Raw genomic sequence first — 25370 nt, 5'->3', positions numbered from 1 at the left:
GAAGTTATTTTCCTTTAATAATTTTTTCTTTTTTCTTTTTTCTTTTTTTTACCTGTTTGTTGTCTGTCATCTCCCACAGGACTGTAAACTCAAGAAGGCAGGGACACGTCTGTCTCATTCACCTCTGAGTCCCCAGTGCTTAGAACAGTACCTTGTACAGAGAAGGGGCTCTGTGAATACCTGTTAAATAAATAAACATGCTATCCCCTCACTTGTTACCCATCCTTCAAGCCTCAGATTTTCCTCTGGGATGCCTTCTCCATCTCCCCAAGACTGGTGTAGGCTGTGCACCTCTGAGCTTGCACAGCCCCTAAGCTGCATCACCTGCAGCTCGCCACACTGTGCTGACACTGTTCGCTTGCCCAGCTGCCTCTCCCACTGAACTACAAGCAACTTGAGGGCAGGGACTACGTTATGCTTCCCATGGTATCTATAGTGTCTAAACGGTGCCTAACACTAACTGTTGTTAACTGAATGAACATTTTTCTCTGTTGCTTTTCTTCAATCTCCTCCTCTTCTAGATAGTCCTCTAGTTTAAAAAGCTGTGAGTACATGCATATATTTAGACTATACTTGCTGCAAAAAGGATTTGAGATAGCTATAAATATATCTATATGTATTATAATATTTAGAGAGAACACCTACAAGGGAAAGAGGGAATTAGGAAATTAGAAAAAGATATAATGTTAGTTACATCAAGCAAAGAAACACTCTTACTTGAAAATTCCAAGCAATTTAGACAATGGTTCCAGGTACTACTCCACCGGCACATGTGTGAATTAGCTGAAGTACTGCCTCAATTCGCCTTTCCTTTTGCATTCTATGTAAAAGTTATTACACATTCCAGAAAGGAATTTGAGGGGTATTGGTGGTTAAATGGTAGAATTCTCACCTCCCAGAAAGAAACTGGAAAAAATCAGTTATCAACTTCATTTTGCCTGATAATGATCACATAATATACAAAATTAGAAGTCAAGGTATCTCAGTGGACCAAATGTGGTGTGTCCCTGGGGGTGGAAGAGAGGAGAAGTAAACATTCATTGGGGTCATTACCCTCGCCTCACATTGACAGAAAACTGCAAGAAGCCCGAGGGCAAGAGAAGCAGTGGTTTCCTCTGTGTATCCCCCCTGCCACCGCAATTCCTCCCAGGGGGTCTCTCTTGAGTGTGGTCCTGGGGACCACTGAGTGCTGTAGTGAGGGAGGGGCTCAGGCTGGGGGGTCAGCTTGACCTGGGCTGAATCTGGGACCCTCCAACCTCAGCAGTGGAATTTTGGGCAAGTTACTCTGACACTCAGTTTCCTCATTGGAAAATGGGGGTTAAATAAAGTAAACTGCTCAGTAAGTACTGAGGACTAAATGACATATGAATTGCCCAGCACAGTGTCTGGCATGGGTAGGTGCTCAGTAAACATAATCGCCTTCCCCCCACTTCCTGGTTTCTAGGCTGGTGAAGCCAACTCTACCATCACTGCCAGGAATCCAGCTCTGCAGTAAGACTTACCCCGCCTTTCTCGTCTTCCTCCACCCCTGCGGGTGAGAAGAGTGAAGTGAGAACGCAGGCCCTCCTCCCACAAAATCCAGCTCAGGTCTGTTTCCAAAAGCCCTGAGCACAATGCTGGACCCCCAGCAGCACACCCCACTCTGGCCTCATAAATAAAATTGTCAGATGAATTCACAATCTCCTTTTCTTTCTTCCTACTGAATAGCATAGGATTTGGTGTGAGTGAATATCACTACGTAAGATTTTCCTAAATACCAGCTTTATATTTTCGATGTCATCTACCGAGTTTGAAACTCCATAAATAGAAAATCATATAAAATTCCTTCTGTAAGTTCTAGCAGCAGGTCAGTGGGTCAACAGAAATAAAAACAAATCACCTATCTGTCTGTTTGTTTTAGCTAGACAGATTAAATCTATCTAACCTGATTCAAAGTCACGTTTAATTCTGACTTTGCTGATTTCTGAAGAAAATGATGAGAAGGCTTTGCAATGGGGCTGAAATACATGTTGTTTATGTTCAGTTACTTCATTAAACTGAACTTTATTGATACTTTCATAAAGTAAGCATCTACAATGATCCTTCCAATTTTTACCTGTGGAGATGTTTCTGGTTTCCAACTCACTCATTTTTATTGCCTCCGTTCATCAGATAAAATGAAGATTTTGAGGCCAAAGGGGAATGACAGGAAGATACATCCTGAAAACCTTTCAAAAGTTATCCTCTCCTCAGACAATGAAAAAGGATATTTGTCGTCCCGGCTTGTCCCCAGACCGTCGGTGGAGGGGGTGGAAGCGGGTCCGGGACGGCCTCTCCACCAGCCCGTGGTGGCGGGTTCCGCGCACACTGTCAGCTGGGTGGAACGCCGGCTGCAGAGAGAAGGAAGAAGAGTTGGCCTGTGACCGTGACATTGCCACTCACCCTCAAGAACACCAACTGATCACAACAACAGACGACAAGGCTGACTTTATAATTTTACTGGTGTCTATGACTGTGCCTTGAGTCAAGGTAAATAAAATGCAGCACATGGAGCTGTTTCTACATCATTACAGAATAATTTAAAATAGTCTTTAGTGTGTGAAGATGAAAGCTGAAAGAATGATATATTAAAAGTTGTCACAATTTGGAGACTATGGATTCATACATCAAATCCCAGGAACTAGGAGATAAGCATGAAATGTAAAAGAGGTATACTTAAGACAGAAACGAACTGAGTACCTACAGCGTGCAGTGTGCAGAAACATAGATGTGGCATCCAGAAATAAAACGGGATACCTACTGGGGACTGGGGACTACTTGCTCTATACGGTGTCTTTTTATATTTTTGATTGACTCGACAATGTTTAAAAATTCACGTTTAGGGCTTCTAGTGAAAAATCTGAACATCTTGGCCACACTGGTCCCAAATTCCCACTTGGCAATGGGGACTGAAATTGAGAGTAGCTGCTCTCTGCAGGTGGGACACCAGACCACTCAAATGACTTCTTACGTTAGACATCTGAGTTTGTGACCCCTGAGTCAAGGAGAGAAAAAAGAATACTACCTGAATACAAGTGGGAAACACACAACTCTTTATCAACTCATTATACCCCAAATGGCACAAATGAAAATACAAACAGATTCAAGATAAATCCATGGTCAATAAATACAAAGTCCTTTATTAAAGGAGGCTTGGGTGACATTCTTAACATTTTTGAATTTGGCATCATAAAAGGCAACCTTTTTTTTTCTTTTAACATCTTTATTGGAGTATAATTGCTTTACAGTGTTGTGTTAGTTTCTGCTGCATTACAAAGTGAATCAGCTATATGCATACGTATATCCCCATATCCCCTTCCTCTTGCGTCTCCCTCCCATCCTCTTTATCCCACCCCTCTAGGTGGTCGCAAGCAAAAACCAAATCCTAGGCTGGACCATTCTACCTCACATAATGGGGCAATGTGTATACAATATTATGCCAGAGATGTTTGTGAAATACATGAAAACAGATTTTCTTTTATGTAAATTGAATCATATGTCAAATACCTAGCTTACTATGAAAGGAATCCTTTGACGGAGTATGTCTTTCTGGGGGAGCTTCTTTTAGTTAAGAATTGGTCGCTAAGTTTTCTTTGTTAAACACACAGATTTTCTCATATTGGATTTGGGAATGACTCCTATTTCTCCCGAGTGGACTGATAAAATGTCTGGACTAGTTTAGTTGAACAGTTCTGTCAGCAAAGGGTCCCAGGTCCCAGCCTGTCTCAGTTCTTCTCTGTTTTTACAATCCAAATCTATTAACTCCTAAAATAAAAGAGATCTTACTGAGGAACAACTTCTGGTACTGGAAGAAAAATATCCATTGTGATAGGTAAGATGGATGTTGATCTCAGACAAGAGAGCACACTAAACTAGGGAGTGATAAATTGAAACACGTTTGTTAATCAAGAGGATGAATACCCACGGCACACTTTATCAGGACCTGCTTACATAATAGATATAATTTTAAGAGACAGATTACTTTGTTCCAGGATAAAAGAAAAGGGAGGACTCTCTGGTAATAAAATCACACGAATGTTAACTGTACTTGAAAACAACATTTTCATCTAGGAGTCTTAGAGCACAACTACTGCCAGACTGAGCTCCCAGAGGCCAGCCTACAGAAGGGGCACTGAGGGTCTTTAGAAGGGGATCCAAGGGGACTTCCCTGGTGGTGCAGTGGTTAAGACTCCGTGCTTCCACTGCAGGGGAACTGAGATCCCGCATGCCGCACGGCGTGGCCAAAATAATAAAATTAAAAATTAAAAATAAAGGGGGGGGGGAATCCAAAAAGCAGAAAGCTCTTGGAATGTCTTCTGGACTTCCTATTACACATATATTTTCTATTTACACTTGCCTCTTTTGCCTTAACCCCTGCTGGCCCAGATCCTCTATTATTACTTGGACTCAGTGTGTGTGTGTGTGTGTGTGTGTGTGTGGAGGGGGGAAATCTCTGGCCACATTTGATATTTTCTTCTCTTCCTCACCATGGCACAAGTTCAACTCTCTGCCCCTGTAGTAGTTGATCTTCTTCCAAACTATATTTGACTTTAGCCCTCTCAACTCACAGGGCCTTGCCCATCAAATGAATTAGAGCAGTTCAGTCCAGGAAGCTGGAACTGGAGGAGGTTTCACAGTGAAGGAGTCTGTTAAACACTATGGTGTTTGGTAGTTGGCCTAAGTCTCTGGCTCCCAAAAAGCTAGGGACAAACAGACACACAGTTCTCCTGTTCCCACCAACTTCCAATCTCATCCTTGATAAGAGCTAAAATTCTGTTATTTAAAAATGTGTTTCTTAAGCTAACTTTAATACAAAAAAGAAATAAAACCCTACCACCCTGAAGGCCAAGTACTTCATTTTTTCTGTTCCTTTTCAAGTTTTATCCATAGTTTTTACATGGTGGCACCCATAGCACATTTATTTTTTGTGATCTATTTTCCGTACTTAACATTTTGTAAACAATCTTCCATATATTATGTAATCCTTACAGTTATTAATTCAATAAGCATACAGTATTTCATTTCCAACGTTCAAAAGGCCAAAACTCCATTATACAGTTCAAAGAACTTGTGGTTTGGAATCAAAGAAAACAGTCTCAGTCCAGAATCTTCCACTTACTAACAAGTTACTTCGTCTTCCTTATCTGTAAAGTGGAAATGATCATCTGATAACTTCCTCACAGGCTTGTTGAGAAAACGAAATTAGATTATGTGTGTGAAAGCTGCCTTATCCCAAGGATACTGGGTGTTACAGACTGAATTGTGTCTCCCAGAATTTGTGCATTAAAGCCCTAATCCCCAATGTGACTGTATTTGGAGATGGGCCTTTAAGGAAGTAATTAAGGTTAAATGAGGTCATAAGGTAGGATCTAATCCATAGGACTGGTGTCCTTTTAAGAAGAGGAAGAGACGCCAGGAGGACACGCACACTGATGAAAGGCCATGTGAGGACAAAGCAAGAAGGCAGCCATCTGCAAGCCAGGAAGAGAGTCCTCAATAGAAACCAACACTACCAACACCTTGATTTTGAACTCTGCAGCCTCCAGAACTATGAAAAAATAAATTTCTGTTGTTTAAGCCACCCAGTCTGTGGTATTCTATTAGGGAAGGTCAAGCAGGCCAATACACTGGGCATCAGAAGGAGGATGGATATCCAGGTGGTGGGACACTGGAGAGCATCTTGTTAAAGGTGAGGCCACCCTGCAGAGCCCTTCTGTGGACAGCAGGAGTGACATCATCGTTAGGGGCATCCCCCAGCATTCTGAGCCTCCCACACCCATCTGCTGCCCGTGCCATGTCACCTCTGAAAGCTGCAATCTGGGATGAATGCCTGAAAAGAATGTTGGCAGGGTCTTGTGACTTGCTTTAATCAATGGATCATGAGCACACGTGATATACATCTTGTCCAAACAGAAACTCTCACACCCTTCCTTCTGCCACGAGAATGCCATGTCCCAAAGAGCGGATGCTGCTTCAACCTCAGTTGCAGAAGGGGAAGATACAGGGAGGAGAGCACAGCAGGGAATATGAGTGAAAAACAAAGGTTTGCTGAAAGTCCCAGAGTTTTTGAATTGGTTGGTACTGTAGCAAAGCTGACTGATACGGCAGTGATGGCAGAGAGACTGCAGTGAGATGGAGAGTCCTGCTTTTCACGAAGAGCAACAAGGGAAGTGTAAAGTCAAAAGATCCTGCAAATTGGTGCCTACATGTTTTGAGGAGGGCCTCAGGCTCAGGTTCTGACAAGCACCACCCTATCTGAAAACGTGGGACCCAGACACTGAGTAGAGAAGAGAGGACTCCTGCGCACCCGTATACAAAAGCTCCTCCACACTGATTATCTGGGATCCGGTGCTGGACTACCCATAGGTAGACCGAGCACATTCTTAGGATACAAGCAAGAAAAGGGCAACACAGAAGAGGAAGACTCTATTTGAGAGACTGTCCAATAACATTCAAAGTATTCATTGTGGGAAAAATCAAAATTTAGCTGGATTTCCTTATTTTTTTGTTTGTTTGTTTGTTCTGGATGGCTTAATAGTTTTTATTCTGAAATACATAGGGATGGGAGGTCCAATAACCTCTTCAAGGCCCGGGCCAGCATTGGTCTTACTGCAGGGTCCCAGGCACTAGAAAGCGGATGGGAATGGCACATGGGGAGCGGCAGTGTCCTTGCTGGCTGCCTGAGATAATGCAGGGGTGAGGTTTAGCACCAGGAGGCTCAGTAGGAACCTGAGCAGTGAAGGGGTGGCCAGAGAATTCTGTTTCACATTGTGACTGAATTGCCAGGGGCTGAGCAGGGAGAGGAATGACCGAGTGGTAACCCAAGGCAGGGGAAAGGTGGATTCTGGGCTTAGGTCCCCAAATCTGAGAGAGGGTAGACTAGGTGGAGTACAGACCAAACACCAAGGTTCCATGAACCTCAACAGTGAAGGACAATGAGGCCGGGGTGGGAGGGTACAGGTGCTTCCTGAGTTGGCAAGTAGCTAGCCATAGGCAATTCTTACTTAGTTTCTGTGGCTGGGCTTTGGGGGGAGGAGGCGAATTCAAAGTGGTTCAAGGTACTTCTGGGAATTGAATGTCCACTTGCAGAGAGCCCCCGTCTCAGGCTCTCCCCGCTTTGCAGGATTGCATGCTCCTGATTGTTTCTGAAAATACCTCTACGTGGATGGCAAATTGGTTCAGGTTTCTAGGTATCAGGGTGGCTGATAGGGCGGGGGTGACATGGCTAATGCTGATAGCAGAACTCTTTCCGAGATGAAACAGGACACGTGAATCCTCCAAAAGAAGCAGCGTTGTGGATTTGCAGGGCAACGGCAGACAGGACCACACTCTCAGAGCACTCCCCCCAAGGACCGAGACCTCACGCAGGTGTCTTTACGTGTAGCACCATCTGCAGTCACCTCACATCACCTGTGAAAGCTGCAGCCTGGGGTGAATGGCTGAACGTGGCAGCTGGATTTCCTTACCTTTCCTGGGGGGAAGATTACTTCCTCTAATTAGACACTATTGATCTATCAATGTGATCTACATTTGCATTGATTCTTTTAGCAGATGTACCGCATCGCTGGCAGATCATTAACTTTGTGGCTAATTAGAAACCCCAGATCTTTCTTACATGACTAATAAACCACAAGCAGATTCCTACTACTAAGCCCATGTTTAGTCATGAAATGAGCTGAAGTTTGAGAATTGGAGAGTTGCTTATTGCCAACTCAAGGAGACTGTCATTATTAAAGGTATATACGCTATAGCATATTCTTTATACGTGAATGACCAAGCCACACTTCTTTCTTGCAGCAAAATCAATTCTCGCTTACAGCTGTATTTCTATACGATGTTATTAAAAGCAGGAGAAATGTAATTTGCTACTTCTCTCAAGTGAAATATAGATTTCTAAATGCTAGTAGGATGACCAAGTACATTCCTGCATTGTAAGAAGTTCTACTGAGTTTTTAAAAATATATTTAAAACATTTGAGAAGACAGAGATTAAGCATATTAATGGTTCCTTTGAAAAGTCTTGATCCAGAATATCATAACCTCAGTATCTATACAAGGGGATGCCCAATCACTGTTCTCAAACAGAAGCAATTCTACATAAGACAACTCTCAGTAGCTTCATTTGTAGACATTATGATAACTAAAGCGCAAGAAAAAAAAAATTCCTGTCAGAGCAACAGATATTTTTCTGGAATACCACTGTCAATACTAGAAATACATACTGACAGGAGTTGCACTGGATGTGATGATACCATTATTTTACGGTATGAGGACAGTGTGCTAGCCTGAACCAGGGGTCATTTATGTGACAACTTCACCCATCTCAGCAGCAAACCAGGAAGCAAAGAGAGTCTCTAAGCAACAAAAACAGAACCTTCCAGGAGAGCACTTGGAAGGGAGCCCCTCAGGTTCTCCATTACCCCTTACCTGAGCCTAATAAACTGGACCACCTGGCTTTTCAGCCCAGAGCAGGTGAAAATAAGGTGGGGATGAGCAACACAAGGGAACAGGGGCTGCTGGCTTATCAGAGTGATAAGCAAAAGGACTGCTGACCATAATGGAATCCAGCTCCGTGCTCTCCTTCTACAGATGAGAAACCAGGACCCAGAGAGATGAAGTGATTTTTCTCATGGTCACACAGCCTGGCAACTGGAACTCGGGATTCTGAGCCTCCTTCAGGGTTCTCTTCACCTCACCATTTTGCCTCCCTTGCTCAGTCGCCCACATAAAATCAGTTATTTTTGAGATTGTAAGTGGATTTTTGCTGACATATACAGAAAAAATAAAAAATATTTTTCCAGAAATGTTCCAGACAAAATTTTATTATGTTCTAATAAATCTACTGACGACCCAAGATTCAATTAAAGGGTAAGAGCCCTGCTAAGGTATCTGGCTATCTTGCAGTATAAACAGCATATCTACCTTTTAAACTGGATCCAACAGTCTCATTTGGGGTAGGTGTCCGACAATATTTTATAAAGGTTAGCTACAAGTCCCAAGGCTATTTATTGACCTTCCCATGCTTCCTCCTATAGAATTAAAATGCTACCTCAATCCTTCTAAATTCCTCTATAGATTTGAGCTTCCATCTGTTTCCCTCCTCCCCAGTAGAGCAAGAGGTGGAACAGGAGACTGGGTAGAAGTTTAACAAATCATAAAGGCACTACTAGACATGGTGTGTTGATGCTTGGCTCTGAGGTCACCCTCGCACTCACTAATTTGCTCTACAGGACCTCCAGCCCGCCCACAATGCTGTTCAGCTCTTCCTTCGTTCATGAAAGTCTGACCCCTGGTTCTGAATACCTTTCTCTGGGGAGAAGAGTGGAGACTTTAAAAGGGCAGGAAGGCAGATTCCCTGAGTTTGCAGCGCTTCTTATTTATATGCAGGCTATAGTTAATGGACGATGTTATAGGTCCCCTCTTTTAAAAAGAGTGAGTCTAACAAAGGGACAACTGTGCCTCTCTTGGGAACCCAGCTGGAGATCATTCCAGCCACAGTCAGGGCCTCCTTTGGTTCTCATGATGAAGGGAGGGAGGGAGTCAGGAAGACCTGCCCACTGCAAAGAAGAGGCTATTAATTCACTCCCTGGGGGCTAAATGGAGCATTTTAATTCTACCTTACAAAATGAGCAGGATAAAAAGGATTTCATAGCTTGGTTAGGGACTCTATTATATCACTATCAAAACAAAACAAAACAAAACTAAACAACCTTAAAATGAAATTCAAAATACTTTACAAATCTCCAGGATCAGACGTGCCAGCGCTCTGCCAGCCGTCCTTGACCTCAGCTCCCCAGCCTCCTCCTTTGCCCTCTGCAGTGTCAGAACTGGGCAGCAGCTGGTGCTCAGCCACGCCAGAGGGCTAGATCTTGAGTTCACAAAACTGTAAGGCTCCTAACTTCTGGGAATAAGGTCAGGCTTTTCTCCCAGCAGTCGGCCAGTGCTACACTATCTTCAGGCTGGTCTTAGTCCAGTCTTACACGGTACTTTGACTCTCAGAGCCCCTGAATCACCTGAGTGGGTAGTTTTTATTTTATTTTTAACATTGAGACTATGCCTTTTTTGCCAACTGAATTTGGGATCCAATCTTCTCCCAAGGACCAAATGAGTCCTGCTGTGAGGATGAAAAGAAGCTACAAAGAGCAGAGCAGAGAAGGTGCTGGCACCCAAACCTACTGACCTGTGACCTGGCCTGTCACCATATCTGTATCCCATGTGTTGCCCCTTCCTAGTCCTTATTTTTAAATGAAAGGTAAAAGGGAAGGAAAGTTAATAAGATAAACTAAGCATAAAGATTACTCTAAAAAATGACAGTGATAAAACAGTTTGTTTTTTAAGGCAGCAAAGGTCCAAACAGAAAAAAAAATCAAAGCAGTCAAAATTATCTCAGAGGACCAGGAGGAATAATCTGTAAAAATAAGAAATAACAACAAAGCATAAACCATGCCCAGAGTGCAGGGTTTAGGGTTCATGGTGGGGCTCCTGTTCCCGGAAGAGGCAGTTGAGAAGGTCAATATCCCAGATGGGGCTCGCACAGGCATCTCACCTGGAGAGGTTGGTGGGTGACATTCTGCTGACCTAGTGGACTGCAAGCGGTGAGACCTGTTATCCTGCCCCAGCACCTTCCCTCTCGGCCCCCACATGGTGTCTGTGACAGTGGGTTCCAACACACGTTTGATGAATTATTATTATGTTTCTAAATAATTAGGATCCAAAGCAGAGTGTGTGATGTATATAGGGTGTAGAGAAGATATTAGAAGCCTGTTTCCACCACTCAGTTTTCTATTTTTTGTGTAATAATATAACAGTACAGGGGTATGTATATATAACTGACAAACAAAAACGTAACCAGATTGGGGATACAAAACTCTTTTTTACTACTAGGATGCATGATCAAAAAGTTTAAATGACAAAATGTTGAGAATTATTGAAACTGGTGATGGCTATATGGGAGCTTAGTATTCTATTCTTTCTACTTTGGGGGATAGCTAAAATTTTCCATAATAAAAAGAAGAATTTCCACTTCAAATCCTCAGGGATGGGCATGGGCATGGCAGAGGTTAATGCAGACCCCAAGCCCCTGCAGGCATATTACTGTCTTTACAGGAAATACCACACAAGTCCCCACAGAGGTAGAAGTTTTAAACTGTCCATTCCCATCCCCACCTTCCTGCCTGGTGCAATGTCTTCAGTGGGAAGAGAGGACTTCTGTTGAGTGCAGTTCCCCTTTGGCTCCTAATATGATCATGACTAGAGAAATTAGTTCTGGGTAAATTGGGTCTGCCCATTTATTTCCTCCAGAAGAAGCTGATTTGCTTCTTATGTGATGATGGAATGATGGAAAGGAACTGTGGAAGGGAGGAACTGGTTTTTGTGAGCTAAGACTTGAGCAGTGACAGGGCAGGGCAGCAGGAGCCTGGCCTAGAGGCAGGTTAAACAGGAAAGCAACTGGCCAGTAGAGTAAGGCCAATGGTGTCTTGTCCTCAGAGGCCAGAGGGGTCAGATAGGTATTTTAGGTCCGGGAGCAAAGGAGTCAAGGCACCTGAACGTGGCTTCACCCTATCACCTGCCTCTTCCTGCCGTATGAGACAGAGGTGAGGAAGAGTCATGTGTGGGCACGGACTGCCCTTCTTCCCTCTCCTTTCAGTCTCGCTGCATCCTGAACCACGCCAGATACACCACTGTGATTAAACTTGGTAAAATACTTCACTGAGTATAAAAGAGATCTGTAATTTGGAATTAAAAAAAAAAAGTAAGGGGGATAAATGCAACAAAATTGACAAAGTGTTGAAAATTACTGAGGGAAATGGGTGAAGGTGGTCAAAAGGCACAAACTTCCAGTTTTAAGATAAACAAGTTCTGAGGATGTAATGTATGGCATGGTGACTAGAGCTAATAACACCATAATACATATTTGAAAGTTGCTAAGATAGTAGATCTTAAAAGTTCCCATCAATGAAAAAAAATATTTGTAACTGTGCGTGGTGATGGATGTTAACTAGACTTACTGTGGTAATCATTTTTTTAAAAATCACATACATATTTAATTAAGAAACTAATAATGCAATATTACCCAAATAAAAGTAAGCACATGCTTAATTATCATGTTCCATATTTCAGAGAAGAGGCATTAAGGATTTATGCCATATGTTTATTTACAAACATATCATATCTAGGATGCTGAGTTCAAGAGTTTGATCCTTTTATCAAAGAGACTGCATATCTTAAAATGCTCCTCTTCATATCTGTCTCATGGATTATTTTTTAAGCAGTTGGTGTCTTACTATAAAGAAAGGTGCAGTAAATCCAGACCCAAAGTACAAAGTCATCATAGCTAGTAACCACCACTTGTTTTCCACTGAAAATGGTAAATTCTTCCCTGGACCCTCCTCATAGTGGCTCCTACGGACCACTGAGGTTGTGAACCTCCGAATGCTCTGTCCCAACGCAGTGCTGTTGGAAGCTCGGCGAAAGGCGCAGAGACTGAAGGTGGAAGAAATGGCAGCAGCACACCAAGCCCTCCTTTCCTCATGACCTTGTTCCCCTCTGTATTGTGGTAATCATTTTTTGCAATATATACACAGAGCAAATCATTATGTTGTATACCTTAAACTAATACAATGTTATATGTCAATTATACCTCAATAAAACTGGAAAATATTAAGACTGGTGATGAGTATAAGGGGGTTCATTATTCTGTTCTCTACTTTAGAGTATATTTTACATTTTCAAATAAAAAGTTTAATTTTTAAAATTAAAATTGTGACACTATAATAAATTAAGGGTGTCTTTTTCAGCTTTAACCCAATAACTTACAGACATGCAAAAAAAGAGATGAAAGCTAAGTGCTTTACCATATGGCCTGCAAAAATTATTACTAAAATACTTTTCTTCACATGACTTTAAAGGACAAAATAAGTGTATAATTTCACAAAGGAACTAGGAAGGTATATCATAAAAGAAAATGTTTCTAGAGGGAATAAAATAATCTGGAATATTTAGTTAGATATAACAGCACATGGCAATTCTAAACAAAGCATATTGAGTTTTAAAAAAAACAACAAAATGTACATCCTGTTTTTGATTTAAAAGAGCCTTGGGGGGCTTCCCTGGTGGCGCAGTGGTTAGGAATCCGCCTGCCAATGCAGGGGACACGGGTTCGTGCCCCGGTCCGGGAAGATCCCACATGCCGCAGAGTGGCTAGGCCCGTGAGCCACAACTACTGAGCCTGCGCGTCTGGAGCCTGTGCTCCACAACGGGAGAGGCCGCGACAATGAGAGGCCCGCGCATTGCGATGAAGAGTGGCCCCCGTTTGCCGCAACTGGAGAAGGCCCTTGCACAGAAACGAAGACCCAACACAGCCAAAAATAAATAAATTAAATAAATAAATAAATTTATTTAAAAAAAAAAAAAAAGAGCCTTGGGTACTTTTCCTCACCCGACCACTTGCTCATGAAGAGGCACACATAGTGTCCTTTCTGTTCCTCCTGGATTCATACAGTCAGTCACAAGAGTTAGGAACGCCCTTACAGGCCTTTCAATCCCACTACGCAGCACCCTCGCCGCGGCCATCCAGCCTCTACTAGACCCCACAGGAGATGGGACCCGATGACTTTCCCAGGCAGGCCACTCCTTTTTCATACAGCCCTGCTTCTGGTATATTTTCCCTTAGGCTGAGCTGTAAAGTATCCCTGGGGGAATCTCTTGGGGGAATCTGCCCAGATGAGAGGTTTCTAAAAATTCATCATTATAAGGTCATTCTTCTCCATGAGGAACCAAGTTACCAAAAGTAGGAGGATTGGTCTGTGGGACCAGGTTCTCCACTTAATTTGAGTTCAAACTGCAGATGAGTCTGGGTGCTTGTTTGGAGATTCCAAGTTAAGTGGGTTTGGCATTCCTTTTGTCACCTAATACAAAAACTGGCAGGGCTCATAAGGAGGGAGTCTTTTTTTCTCACCTGCAAGTGTCCCCCTCTGCCTACAGGCAGGGGAGAGAAATCCAACCACTCAGATGTGAGCTGGTGAGAGCTGCCATCCTGAACCGGGCCCCTCCTTTGGATGGGTGAACGTGCTACTGACAGCTTCTTGGTTCCCAACAGTAGGGCAGGGTCTCTCCCTTACAAGGAAGGTGGGCCTTTCTCCAGCTCTGGCCTGTGACTGGTGAGGTAAGCCTGGTCAGCCCTGCCTACGCAGGCGCAGGTGGCCTAACTTCCAGGAAGAGGGAGGCGTGAGGAGGGATGTCCCATTTTGATCCCAAAGCCCCGCCCAAAAGGGCTCTGGGAGCTACCCAGCAGCTAGTAATAAAGCTAATAAAGCTAATGATCTGATCCTCCATCGGCTCCCTGAGTCAGCTCCCCACCAGTGAGAACCCAGAAAAGGGAACGGTAATCAATCAGCTTCCTCAACTGCCAGAATGTTATGGTTCAGCTTCTCAGATTAGGCACCATGAACACAGCCCTAACTAACTACTTTACCTGGCACCCTAAAAAATGGATAAGGAAAATTATCATCAGTGAATTTGGTTATTTTTGTGGGATTTCAAAGTTCTGAGGTGACTGTATTTCATCTGATGCTCCAGCGGTGGAGGTGTGCAATCCGCATGGAGCATAAAACCAGAGATTAAAAGTAAAATGTTTCATCAATGCAATAATTCAGATGTGTCCTCTAAAGCCACCAAGAAACTTATTGAGAAATGCTAAAAAAAATTTTTTTTTTCATTTTCTGTGTATTTTACTTGTTTGTGCTTAGGGAATTTTTGACACGTTTTGAAAATTTCTGGAGTTTCTGGAAATAATTTATGGTAACGGAGAGACTGACAAGCCATAGGATTACCTGTCAGTGGGATGTGCCACAGCAGGGAAGGGGACAACCAGTGGGAGACTTCTGCCTGCGTCAGGATAATGACTGCCCCCTTTCTCCTTTCTCTTCCCTATAAACCAGCTTTACAGCTGTGGGATTGTGACTTTTAATAAGGAAAATATATTTGGTCTTCCTCCTCATTTCTGGCACAGAGCTCCTTTGGAATTTCCTAAGTGATGAGAGCAGCAAAGGTGTTTTTTGTTATGTTAATCGGGTGACTTTTGGAACACACCTAATGGTAAGGGCTGGTTGTCTGGAGAACCAACCCTGTGATTAGAGGGTTGAAACTTTCAGTGTCCCCCTCACCACCACCAGAGAGGGGAGAGGGACTGGAACTTGAAGCAATCGCCAATGGCCGATGATGTCATCAATCATGCTTCTGTAATGAAGCCTCCATAAAAACCCAAGAGGCCAGGGTTTGCAGAACTTCTGGGTTGGTGAACACATGGAGATTTGAAGACAGTGGTGTGTCCTGGAGAGGGCACAGAAGCTCTGTGCCCCTTTCCCACATACCTTGCCCTACACATCTCTTACATCTGGATGTTCATCTGTATCCTTTATCATATTCTTTTATAATAAACTGGTAAGTGTAAGTAAATGTTTCCCTGAATTCTATGAGCTGCTCTATTAAATTAATTGAATCCAAAGGAGGAGGAGGTCATGGGAACCTCCGATTTACAGCCAAGTTGGACAGAAGTTGTAGGTAACTCGGGGACCTAGACTTGTAACTGGTGTCTGAAGTGTAGAGGCGGGGCAGTCTTATATAGGACTGAGTCCTTAACCTGCGTCACTTGATGCTGTCTCTGGGAAGATGGTGTCAGAATTGAGCTGAATGGTAGGAGAATAGCTTGTTGGTGTCGGGAACACCCTTCTGCCCATGGTGGAATTGGGTGCAGAACCCTTAGTAGCCTACTCAGTCAAACTATGGATAGTAGGGCCAGGACATGCCAGGCCAGGGCACAGTCCTTTTCCCTAAACCAAAATCTAGGACTGCCCACTTCCCCAGGGCTGCTGTTCTCCAGTGGGGAAGAGTAGAGAAAAGGCAAAGATCCACACCTCACAGGCATAAAGCAAGAACTTGCTTCTTGGTGGTTCTTAGATATGGAAGAACAGATGGATCCCACTTAGAGCCATCAGTAACTAAGAAAATGCAGGCTCTGCTGGAACCATTACTTTTAAAGACAACCAACCTGCTTAGATCAAATTATTTAAATAAGAAATATATTTACATTCTTAAATAAAAGATGGACAGTGAAGAGACAACCTCCACCCCTTGTTCCCCTCTCTCCAGTTCCCACCTCCCAATGGGTAACCACATTATTAGTTTCTTGTGACTCCTCCCAAATGCTGATTATGCATGTACAGCAAATACATATTATTTCTACCCCCCCTTTTTTACACAAATGGTAGCACACTAATACACTGTTCTGTACCTTTTTAACTTAATTGCCAATTAAATTTCTAAACCTGGTTCCAATTTCTTAGAAGTTCTTTCTCTAAATTCTCAAGATATAAAAATAGCCAAACAGGGACTTCCCTTGTGGCACAGTGGTTAAGATTCCACCTGCCAATGCAGGAGACACAGGTTCGAGCCCTGGTCCAGGAAGATCCCACATGCCGCGGAGCAACTAATCCCATGCGCCACAACTACTGGACCTGCGCTCTAGAGCCCGCGAGCCACAACTACTGAGCCCGCGTGTCACAACTACTGCAGCCCATGCACCTAGAGCCTGTGCTCTGCAACAAGAGAAGTCACTGCAATGAGAAGCCTGTGCACCGCAATGAAGAGTAGCCTCCGCTCGCCACAACTAGAGAAAGTCCGCACGCAGCAATGAAGACCCAATGCAGCCAAAAATAAATAAAGTAATTAATTAATTAATTTTTAAAAAAATAGCCAAACAAAAATATTAGAAAACTCAACAAAATTAAAAGTAAAAACCATCAGAGAACATATACCAAGGCTATAACTGGATCACTCCCTTCTAGACAGTTCATCTTGGCCAATTTCTCTAAGCCCTTATATCTATCTCAGGATTACCTGGTCCTCAAAGCCTAGGATCACTACCCTCTTCCCTTTCACTGCCTCCCTCTCATCTCCATTTAACCACAGTCAAGCCTCTCCCCTGGGGGGTGGGGGTGGTGTTTGAAATAGAACTTGATGCTCTGTTCTTCTCCTCTCACCCCTGTGTCTCTTCCCTTCTCCACAGCCAAGTTTCCTGATGAAGGAGTTGCCTCAACTACCTCCTCAACTCCCACTCACCCCTCAGCCCCCGACCCCTCTACTCCACTGAAACTTCTCTCCCCAAGACAACCATTGACTTTCCTTGTTACTAAATCCAACTGGACGTTTTTCAGCTCTTAAGTTACCTGACCTCTTAGAACCATATGAAATTACTGACAATTCACTCTCTTTTGAAAATGTTCTTCTGGCTTCTGCGACTCCATGCTCTCCAGTTTCCTTCCTACCACTGTGGTGTTTCTTTCCAGTCTTCTATGCTGACTCCTGAACTTCCCGACCATCCTTTAAGTGCTGGCCTTCTTCAGGACTCTGTCACATAACTCTTTATCTTCAGCACGGACCTCTCACCAAAGCTTCAGACTTGTAGTTCAACAGCCCACTGGACAACTCTTCTAGGACTACCTGGCAGGCATCTCAAACCCAGCATGTTTAGAAACGAATCTGTCATCTTCCTCCCGTACCAGCTCTATCTTGTGTATTTCGAATGTCTGGCAATGGCACCACCCTACAGCCGAGCCCTGGAAGTTTGGGGTCCTCCTTGAGCACTTCCTCCCAGCCCCACCCCATCCCAGGCATCTCCATGTCTGGTCACTCTGACCTTCCAAACACTTCTCAAACCTGCTACTATCCTCAATTTCCCATCTACCCATTCCCCGGAATTACTGCAACAGCCTTAAAATTGGTCTTTTTGTCTCTAATCTTGTTTCCTCCGATCTAGCTTTCACAATGCAGTCAGAGTAATCTTCCTAAAACACAAATCTGATCACATCACTTAGCTACGTAAAACCCATTAATGACAGGATTTTTAAAAATAGATCCTAACAAGTCGATTTTAAAGTTCACCTGGAAAAATAACCATGCAAGAATAGCTTGGAAAAATCACTGAAAAGAAGCATGAGAGTGAATTAATCCTACCAGAATTTTAAAATGTAATATAAAGCTACAGTAATCAGTTAAAACATTGTGATTCTGGTGTATGAATAGACACATAAATCAATAAAAGAGAATGGGAAGTCTCGAAATATAAGCAAACACATGTGGGAATTTAGTATATGATAAAAGTGGCATTTCAAATTAGTGGAGAAAAGATGATTATTCAATAAACAGTGTTGGGACAACTGGCTAGCAAATTGAAAAAAAATTAAGTCAGATTCACACTGCATACCCTACGTTAGCATAAGCTCCTGATGGACAAAAGATTTTAAATCTAAAGATGAAGGCACAAAGTATTAAAAGAATCAAAGCGAAGAAGACTTTTTACAAAGCCCTAGAAGCCATTGAAAAACATTAAAGTTTGATACATAAAAAAATGTAAATGTCTGCATGGAAAAAAAAATCCCATCACAAAAAAAGTCAGAAGACAAACGGCAAACTGGGAAAATATTTACAACTTATAACACAGATAAATGTCTACTTTTTTTAATATATAAAGAGCTCCTAAAAAATCAATTAGAAAAAGATCAACCACCCTAAAGAATTAAGGGCAAAAGAGATGAATAGTTTGTTCACAGTAAAGGCAATACATAATACATAAACATAAGAAAAAATGTACCTCACTCATAGTAAGAGAAATGTAATTTAAAAGAACACAGAGACATGATTTTTCATCTATAAGATTGACAAAGATCAGCTGATAAAACACTGAGCTGGGGAGGATGTGGGCAAACAGGCACTTTCATACATGGCAGGTAGGAATGTAAATTGGTGCAACTTCTATGGAGTGTGAACTGACACACCTATCAAAGCTATAAATGCATATACTCATTGCCCCAGCAATTCCACTCCTGGAAATTTTTCTTGCAGTTATATTTGCATGTGTATAAAATCATATGTGTATAAGGTTGTTCATTGAAACTTAGTTTGTATTTTTTTTTAAAGTCTGTAAATAACTTAAATGTTCATCATTGGAGAACTAATTGAACAAATTATGGTAAATCCATGCAGTAGAATACTGTGCACTCAAAAACAAACAAAACAAAACAAAATAAGAATAAGGATGCTCTTGGGGAGCTGATATAGAAAGACCTTTAAGATATATTAGTGAAAAGTGCAATGTATAGGAATGTGTATGGTTAGCTACCTTCTGGGTAAAAGGGTGGGGTGAAGTGAATTATATATTCACATTTCCTAATACTGCATAAAATATCCCTGAAAGAATAAACAAACTTGATAGTGGGGGTTGCCTGTAGGGAGTGAACTGGGTGACTAGGACAGAGATGGAAGGGGTATTTTCACTGCACACTCTTTTGATTATCTTTAATTCTGAACCACATGAATATAAATACATATATATTCAAAAAACAACTAAAATTAAAATTGAAGAGCATATTACAAAGCTACAGTAACTACACTGATATGGAAATGGACAGAGGAAATGGGCAGCCATATCAATGTAACAAAACAAACAGAAAGGGACTTCCCTGGTGGCGCAGTGGTTAAGAATCCGCCTGCCAACACAGGGGACACAGGTTTAATCCCTGGTCAGGGAAGATCCCACATGTCTCAGAGCAACTAAGTCCGTGCACCACAACTACTGAAGCCCTCACACCTAGAGCCCGTGCTTTGCAACAAGAGAAGCCACCGCAATGAGAAGCCCGTGCACTGCAACGAAGGGTAGCCCCCGCTCGCCGCAACTAGAGAAAGCCCGCGCGCAGCAATGAAGACCCAGTGCAGCCAAAAATAAATAATAAATAAAATAAATAAATTTAAGAAAACAGAAAGAATCATATAAAAAATAAATTATTCAAGAACTGAGACAACAGGTTGGACACAGAAGAAAAAGGGTGGGATCTCTGTCTCAAGGCTCAAGACAAAATAAATCCCAAAGTAATAACAGTATTAGAATACTAGTATTAGTATTAATATGGGTTAAAAAAATTGGGTGAGTGTTTGAGAAATCTTGACATGATAAAGGCCATTCTAAACATACAGATTATAACACGGAAGTCACACAAAGATCAATACGTTTGCCTCATAAAAATCAGAACAGAAAACTCCCCCCCAAAAAAACCAAAAACTCCCAAACAAAAAAAATCAGAACAGAAAACTCCCAAACAAAAAATGGAGATAATAGGGCTTCCCTGGTGGCGCAGTGGTTGAGAATCTGCCTGCTAATGCAGGGGACACGGGTTCGAGCCCTGGTCTGGGAAGATCCCACATGCCACGGAGCAGCTGGGCCCGTGAGCCACAACTACTGAGCCTGCGCGTCTGGAGCCTGTGCCCCGCAACGGGAGGGGCCGCAATAGTGAAAGGCCCGCGCACCGCGATGAAGAGCGGTCCCCACACCGCGATGAAGAGTGGCCCCCACTTGCCGCAACTAGAGAAAACCCTCGCACGAACCGAAGACCCAACACAGCCAAAAATAAATAAATAAATAAATAAAGTAGCTATAAAATTAAAAAAAAAAAAAAATGGAGATAATATTTGGAATATATATGGCAGATTGTGGTGGACAGACTCTAAGGTGTCTCCTGATGATCGCCACCTCCTGGTTCATGCCTTTGTGTAATTCCCTGCCCTTAAGTGTGGGCAGGACCTGTGACTTTTTTCTCACCAATAGGATATGGCAATGGAGTGATTCCGTTTTGATATTTGAAAGCCTCTGTCTTGCTAGCAGAGGTGTTGGAGAGACCCCTCTTCACTGGTCTGGAAAAAGTAAACTGCCATGACATTAATGGCCATGCTGGAGAAGCCCACGTGCCAAGGAAGTGTGGGTGGCCTGTAGGAGCTGAGGGGAGTCCCAGGCAAGAAACTGGTGCCTCAGTCCTGCAACCACAAGGAAATAAACTCTGCCCAAGGGAGCTGGGAAGCGCATTCTTGGTTCAGCCTCTGATGAGCCCACAGACTCAGCCAGTAACTGCACTGCAGACTGGTGAGACCCCGAAGCAGAGAAACCAGATAAGCCGTACCAGGCTTCTCACCCACAGAAACTGTCAGATAATAAAATCCGTGTGGTTTTGAGCCAGAAGCTCATGGTAATTTGTTACACAGCAACAGAAATCCAATACACAAAAAGCCAATTTCCTTAATACATAATAAAGAAGTCTTAAAAACCAATAAAAGGACAGAGTACTCAACAGAAAAACAGGCAAAAGACTTAAAAACATAGTCTACAGAACAGGGTATACAAACCGTCAAAGAAACATAGAGATGCTCAACCTGTCTTTTGTGTTATTGTCCTTAGCACCTCAGAACAGTGCCAGACAAGTAGGGGCTGCTCAATATTTATTTGTTGAATGAATGAATAAATTTCACTCATAATTAAAGGAATGTCAACTGAAACAATGAGATGCCATTTCTTACCCAGTAGATTAGCCAAGATTAGAAAGATGGATATAATTTGAATAGATGTTTCTCCAAAGATAATATACAAGTGGCCAGTAAGTACATGAAAAGATGCTTAACATCACTTTTCATTAGAGAAATGCAAATCAACTACAATGAGATATCATCTCACACACATTAGGATGGCTACTATGAAATCCACAGAAAGTAACAAGTGTTGGAGAGGATATGGAGAAATTAGAACTCTGTACACTGTTGGTGGGAATATAAAATGGTACAGACAGTATGGAAAACCATATGGCTGTTCCCCAAAATATAAAACAGAATTGCCATAAGATCCAGCAATCCCACTTCTAAGACTATATTGGAAAGAACTGAAAGTAGGATTTCAAAGAGATATTTGCATACCCACGTTTACAGCAGCATTATTCACAATAGCCAAGATGTGGAAGCAACCCAAATGTCCTTCCCTGCATGAATGGGTAAACAAAATGTGGTATATACATACAATGGAATACTATTCAGCCTGTAAAAAGGAGGCGATCTTGTCACATGATACAACATGGATGAACCTGGAGGACATTATGCTAAATAAAATAGGCCAGTCACAAAAAGACAAATACTGTAAGATTTCACTAACTTGATCTCGAGTGGTCAAATTCACACAGAGAGAAAGTAGAATGGTGGTTACCAGGGGCTGGGAGGAGAGGAAAACAGGGAGTTGTTATTTAATGAGAATAGAGTTTCTATTTTGCAAGATGAAACAGTTCTGGCTACTGATTGCGCAACAGTGCAAATATACTTGACATTACTGAACTGTATGGTTAAAAATGGTATAGATGGTAAATTTTATGTTATGGGTTTTTAAATTTTTTACCACAGTTTTTTAAAGTAGGTATATTCTGTGGTGCAGACAATATGAAGAAACAGACACTATCATAATGCTGGTGGGAGCAGAAAGTGTAACTACCTCTATAGGGACTATTTTGGTAATATCTACCTTAATTGTAAATGTACACATCCTCTTACCCAGCTATTTTACTTCTAGGAACATATCCTACAGGTATTACCCTTACATAAATACCCAAAGATACATATAACAAGAACATTCACTGCAGTTTGCTTTTTAATAGTGAAAAACTAGACAGTCTAGGTGTCTAGACCTCAATAAGAGACTGGTTAAGTAAATGATGGGATAGCTATGTAAAAGTATACCATGCAGCCACTGAAAAGAATACGTATCTTTATGTACGGATATGATGTCCAAGACATTCAAGTTTTGCCTTCAAGGTGGAAGTTATTTATTATGGCATGGTTCCATTTGTGTAAAGAGAAAGTATATATATATATATACACACACAATACATGCTTGCATATACACAGAAAACTCCTGGAAGGGTGCAAAAGGAACCCTTGGCAATAAGTACCTCCGGGGATTAGACTGGGGGAGAGTGTCAAGGAGAGAAAGGGAGACTTTTACTTTTCATTTTATATACTTCTATTTTATTTGAGTTTTTGTAACAAGCATGTATTACTTTTACATAAAAATTAATTTGGAAGGATAAATAAGTGAGCAAGCAGACAAGCAAACAAAGAAATATTTCCCCAGTATCTTTACATTGCCCTTAGGACAAAATCTAAATCCCTTAAAAAGAAAGTAAAATCCTTCGTAATCTGGTCCCTGTTTTACCCTCCAGTCTCACGTCTCACCACCCCCACCTCACACGCAATCTATGCTCCAGTCTCACCAACCTCCAGTTCCTCAAACAGGACACGTTTTCTCTCGCCTCCAAGCTTTGCCAGATGCTGTTTCTTTTGCTTGGAACACTCCCCACTCCAACCTTCAGTCACATGGCCCTCAAGTCCCAGCTCAGACATCTCTTCCTCCAGGAAATCTTCCCTGGAGCTCCCCCTACCCCCAGTCTGGGGTAGGCACCCCTCAGATGTGTTCCAGCCGCTCTCTAAACCCCTCCGTCCTGGGTTTATCACATGGTCTCACAATGACTTGTAAAATCATTTGCAATTTCCCACCGGACTGAAGTTCCTCCAAGCAGTGACCATGCCTGTCTGGGTCACTGTCCTATCTCTGGTATCAAGCACAATGTCTGGCACATAGATGGTGTTTGATACATATCTGCCAAGTTGGACTTTCATTGCAAAAGAACTATAACCACATTATAGACAAATCAGGAACACAGAAGAGGGGAGGTGGAATTATAATCCTACCACCCAAACACAAGCACTGTTTCCACTCAGTGTTTTTGTTCCCTGTGCATGTTTTTTCATAGCTGTATTCCCAAGCTGGACATTTTGACAAGACCCTCCTGACACAGACATTTTGGTTGGGGAACATTTTGCTACACCCTGTGGAAACATGAGACTTTTATCAGCCAAAGTAAAGATTGCTGTTTTTATAATCAAGTAATGTGCACAAGAGATCACAGACATCCCAGACTCTTTCTCACCACTAACCTACCTCTCATTCGCCAGGACTTTTATTTTGTACCCCATTAATTACTGGATTGTTTGAACTCTTATGAGGATGGATTACTATTATAATTTTTTTTTTTTTTTTTATAATTTTTTAAAAAGCAGTGATTTGGGATTTCTCTGGTGGTCCAGTGGTTGAGACTCTGCCCTTCCAGTGCAGGGGGCGTGGGTTCGATCCCTGGTCTGGGAACTGGGATTCCACATGCTGCTGCGGAGCAGCCAAAAATATAATAAACAAATAAATTAAATTAAATTGAAAATAAAAGTTAAAAAAAAAAAAGCAATGATTTACTTACAGCCTACTTGGTTAACTTCTAAAATTTAGTACTCCTTCTCCCAAATAATCACTATAAAGAAGTATTAAAACATCAATATAATGTATGCGTGGCTGAAGAAACTGTTAAGAATTTCACTGAGGATGTCCCTGGCAGTGGTGAGGTCAAGAATAAGAAATCACACTAATGCCCACACACCCTTCTCCCCACCTCCCTCCCCAGGTCTATAAAGAGAAGTTTGAGAATCTGAGAAGAAGCCCACATAAGACACAAGTGACTCCTCAGAGCACCTCTGAGCCCTGCCTCAACCCTCACTATCCTCCATCATTTACCCTCAGCCTGAGATTAGAGGTTGGCAACAGGGGAGAAGACTCAGACATGAGATTCGGTTCTATGTTTTGCTCATTACTTGACTTTTTTTTTTTTTGCCACGTTAAAAAAACAAAAACAAGAAAAACTAATGTCTCAGTGGGAGTGTCAAAAAGTCCCTGGGGACAAACCAGTTATGTCCTAGCAGCTGTGTAGAAAGTTCATATACTCCTCTAACCATCAGTGCATACAATTTTGCACCTCCTTTTAAATTGTTCCTTTAATATAGTAATACAAGTATTTTTCCATGTAGCTGCAGAGTCTTTACACTCATAATTTTAATACTGAGCAGATGTATCATATTTTATTCAAGTCAGTTATTCACTATGACAAATAATACTGCAGCATTATCAGACCTAAAGTTTTCTTTTCACACCTTGGATTACTGTCTTAGCTCGAGTCCCAAAAGTGGAATTCATCAAAGAATATGAATATCTTAACACTTCATGCATATTCTTAAACTGCTTTCAAAAAGATGTACACTGGGACTTCGCTGGTGGTACAGTGCTTAAGAAGCTGCCTGCCAATGCAGGAGACATGGGTTCGATCCCTGGTCTGGGAAGATCCCACATGCCACGGAGCAGCTAAGCCCATGCACCACAACTACTGAAGCCCGCGCACCTAGACCCTGTGCTCTGCAACAAGAGAAGCCACCGCAATGAGAAGCCCGCACACCACAACAAAGAGTAGCCCCCGCTCACCACAAGTAGAGAAAGCCCAGGCGCAGCAACGAAGACCCAACACAGCCAAAAATAAATAAAATTTTTAAAAAAAAGATGTATACCAATTTACAATGTCTGTAATAACATATACAAGAACAAATTTCATTACCCCTTCA

The 25370-nt window shown here is 42.2% G+C and overlaps 1 protein-coding gene across 4 annotated transcripts in view; it reads right to left on the bottom strand.

Moving 5' to 3' along the window:
* CRTC3 (CREB regulated transcription coactivator 3) overlaps nt 1–25370 on the bottom strand; it is a 108076-nt gene that overhangs the window by 40081 nt on the left and 42625 nt on the right. For all 4 annotated transcript variants that reach the window (XM_057544018.1, XM_057544019.1, XM_057544020.1 and 1 more), the window contains exon 3: nt 2250–2369. In XM_057544018.1, coding sequence (XP_057400001.1) covers nt 2250–2369 — 120 coding nt within the window. The remainder of the gene's footprint in view (nt 1–2249; nt 2370–25370) is intronic.

This window comes from Balaenoptera acutorostrata, chromosome 3 (assembly GCF_949987535.1).
Source record: "Balaenoptera acutorostrata chromosome 3, mBalAcu1.1, whole genome shotgun sequence".
Lineage (NCBI taxonomy): Eukaryota > Metazoa > Chordata > Mammalia > Artiodactyla > Balaenopteridae > Balaenoptera > Balaenoptera acutorostrata.
This window is presented reverse-complemented; position numbering and strand designations above follow the sequence as displayed.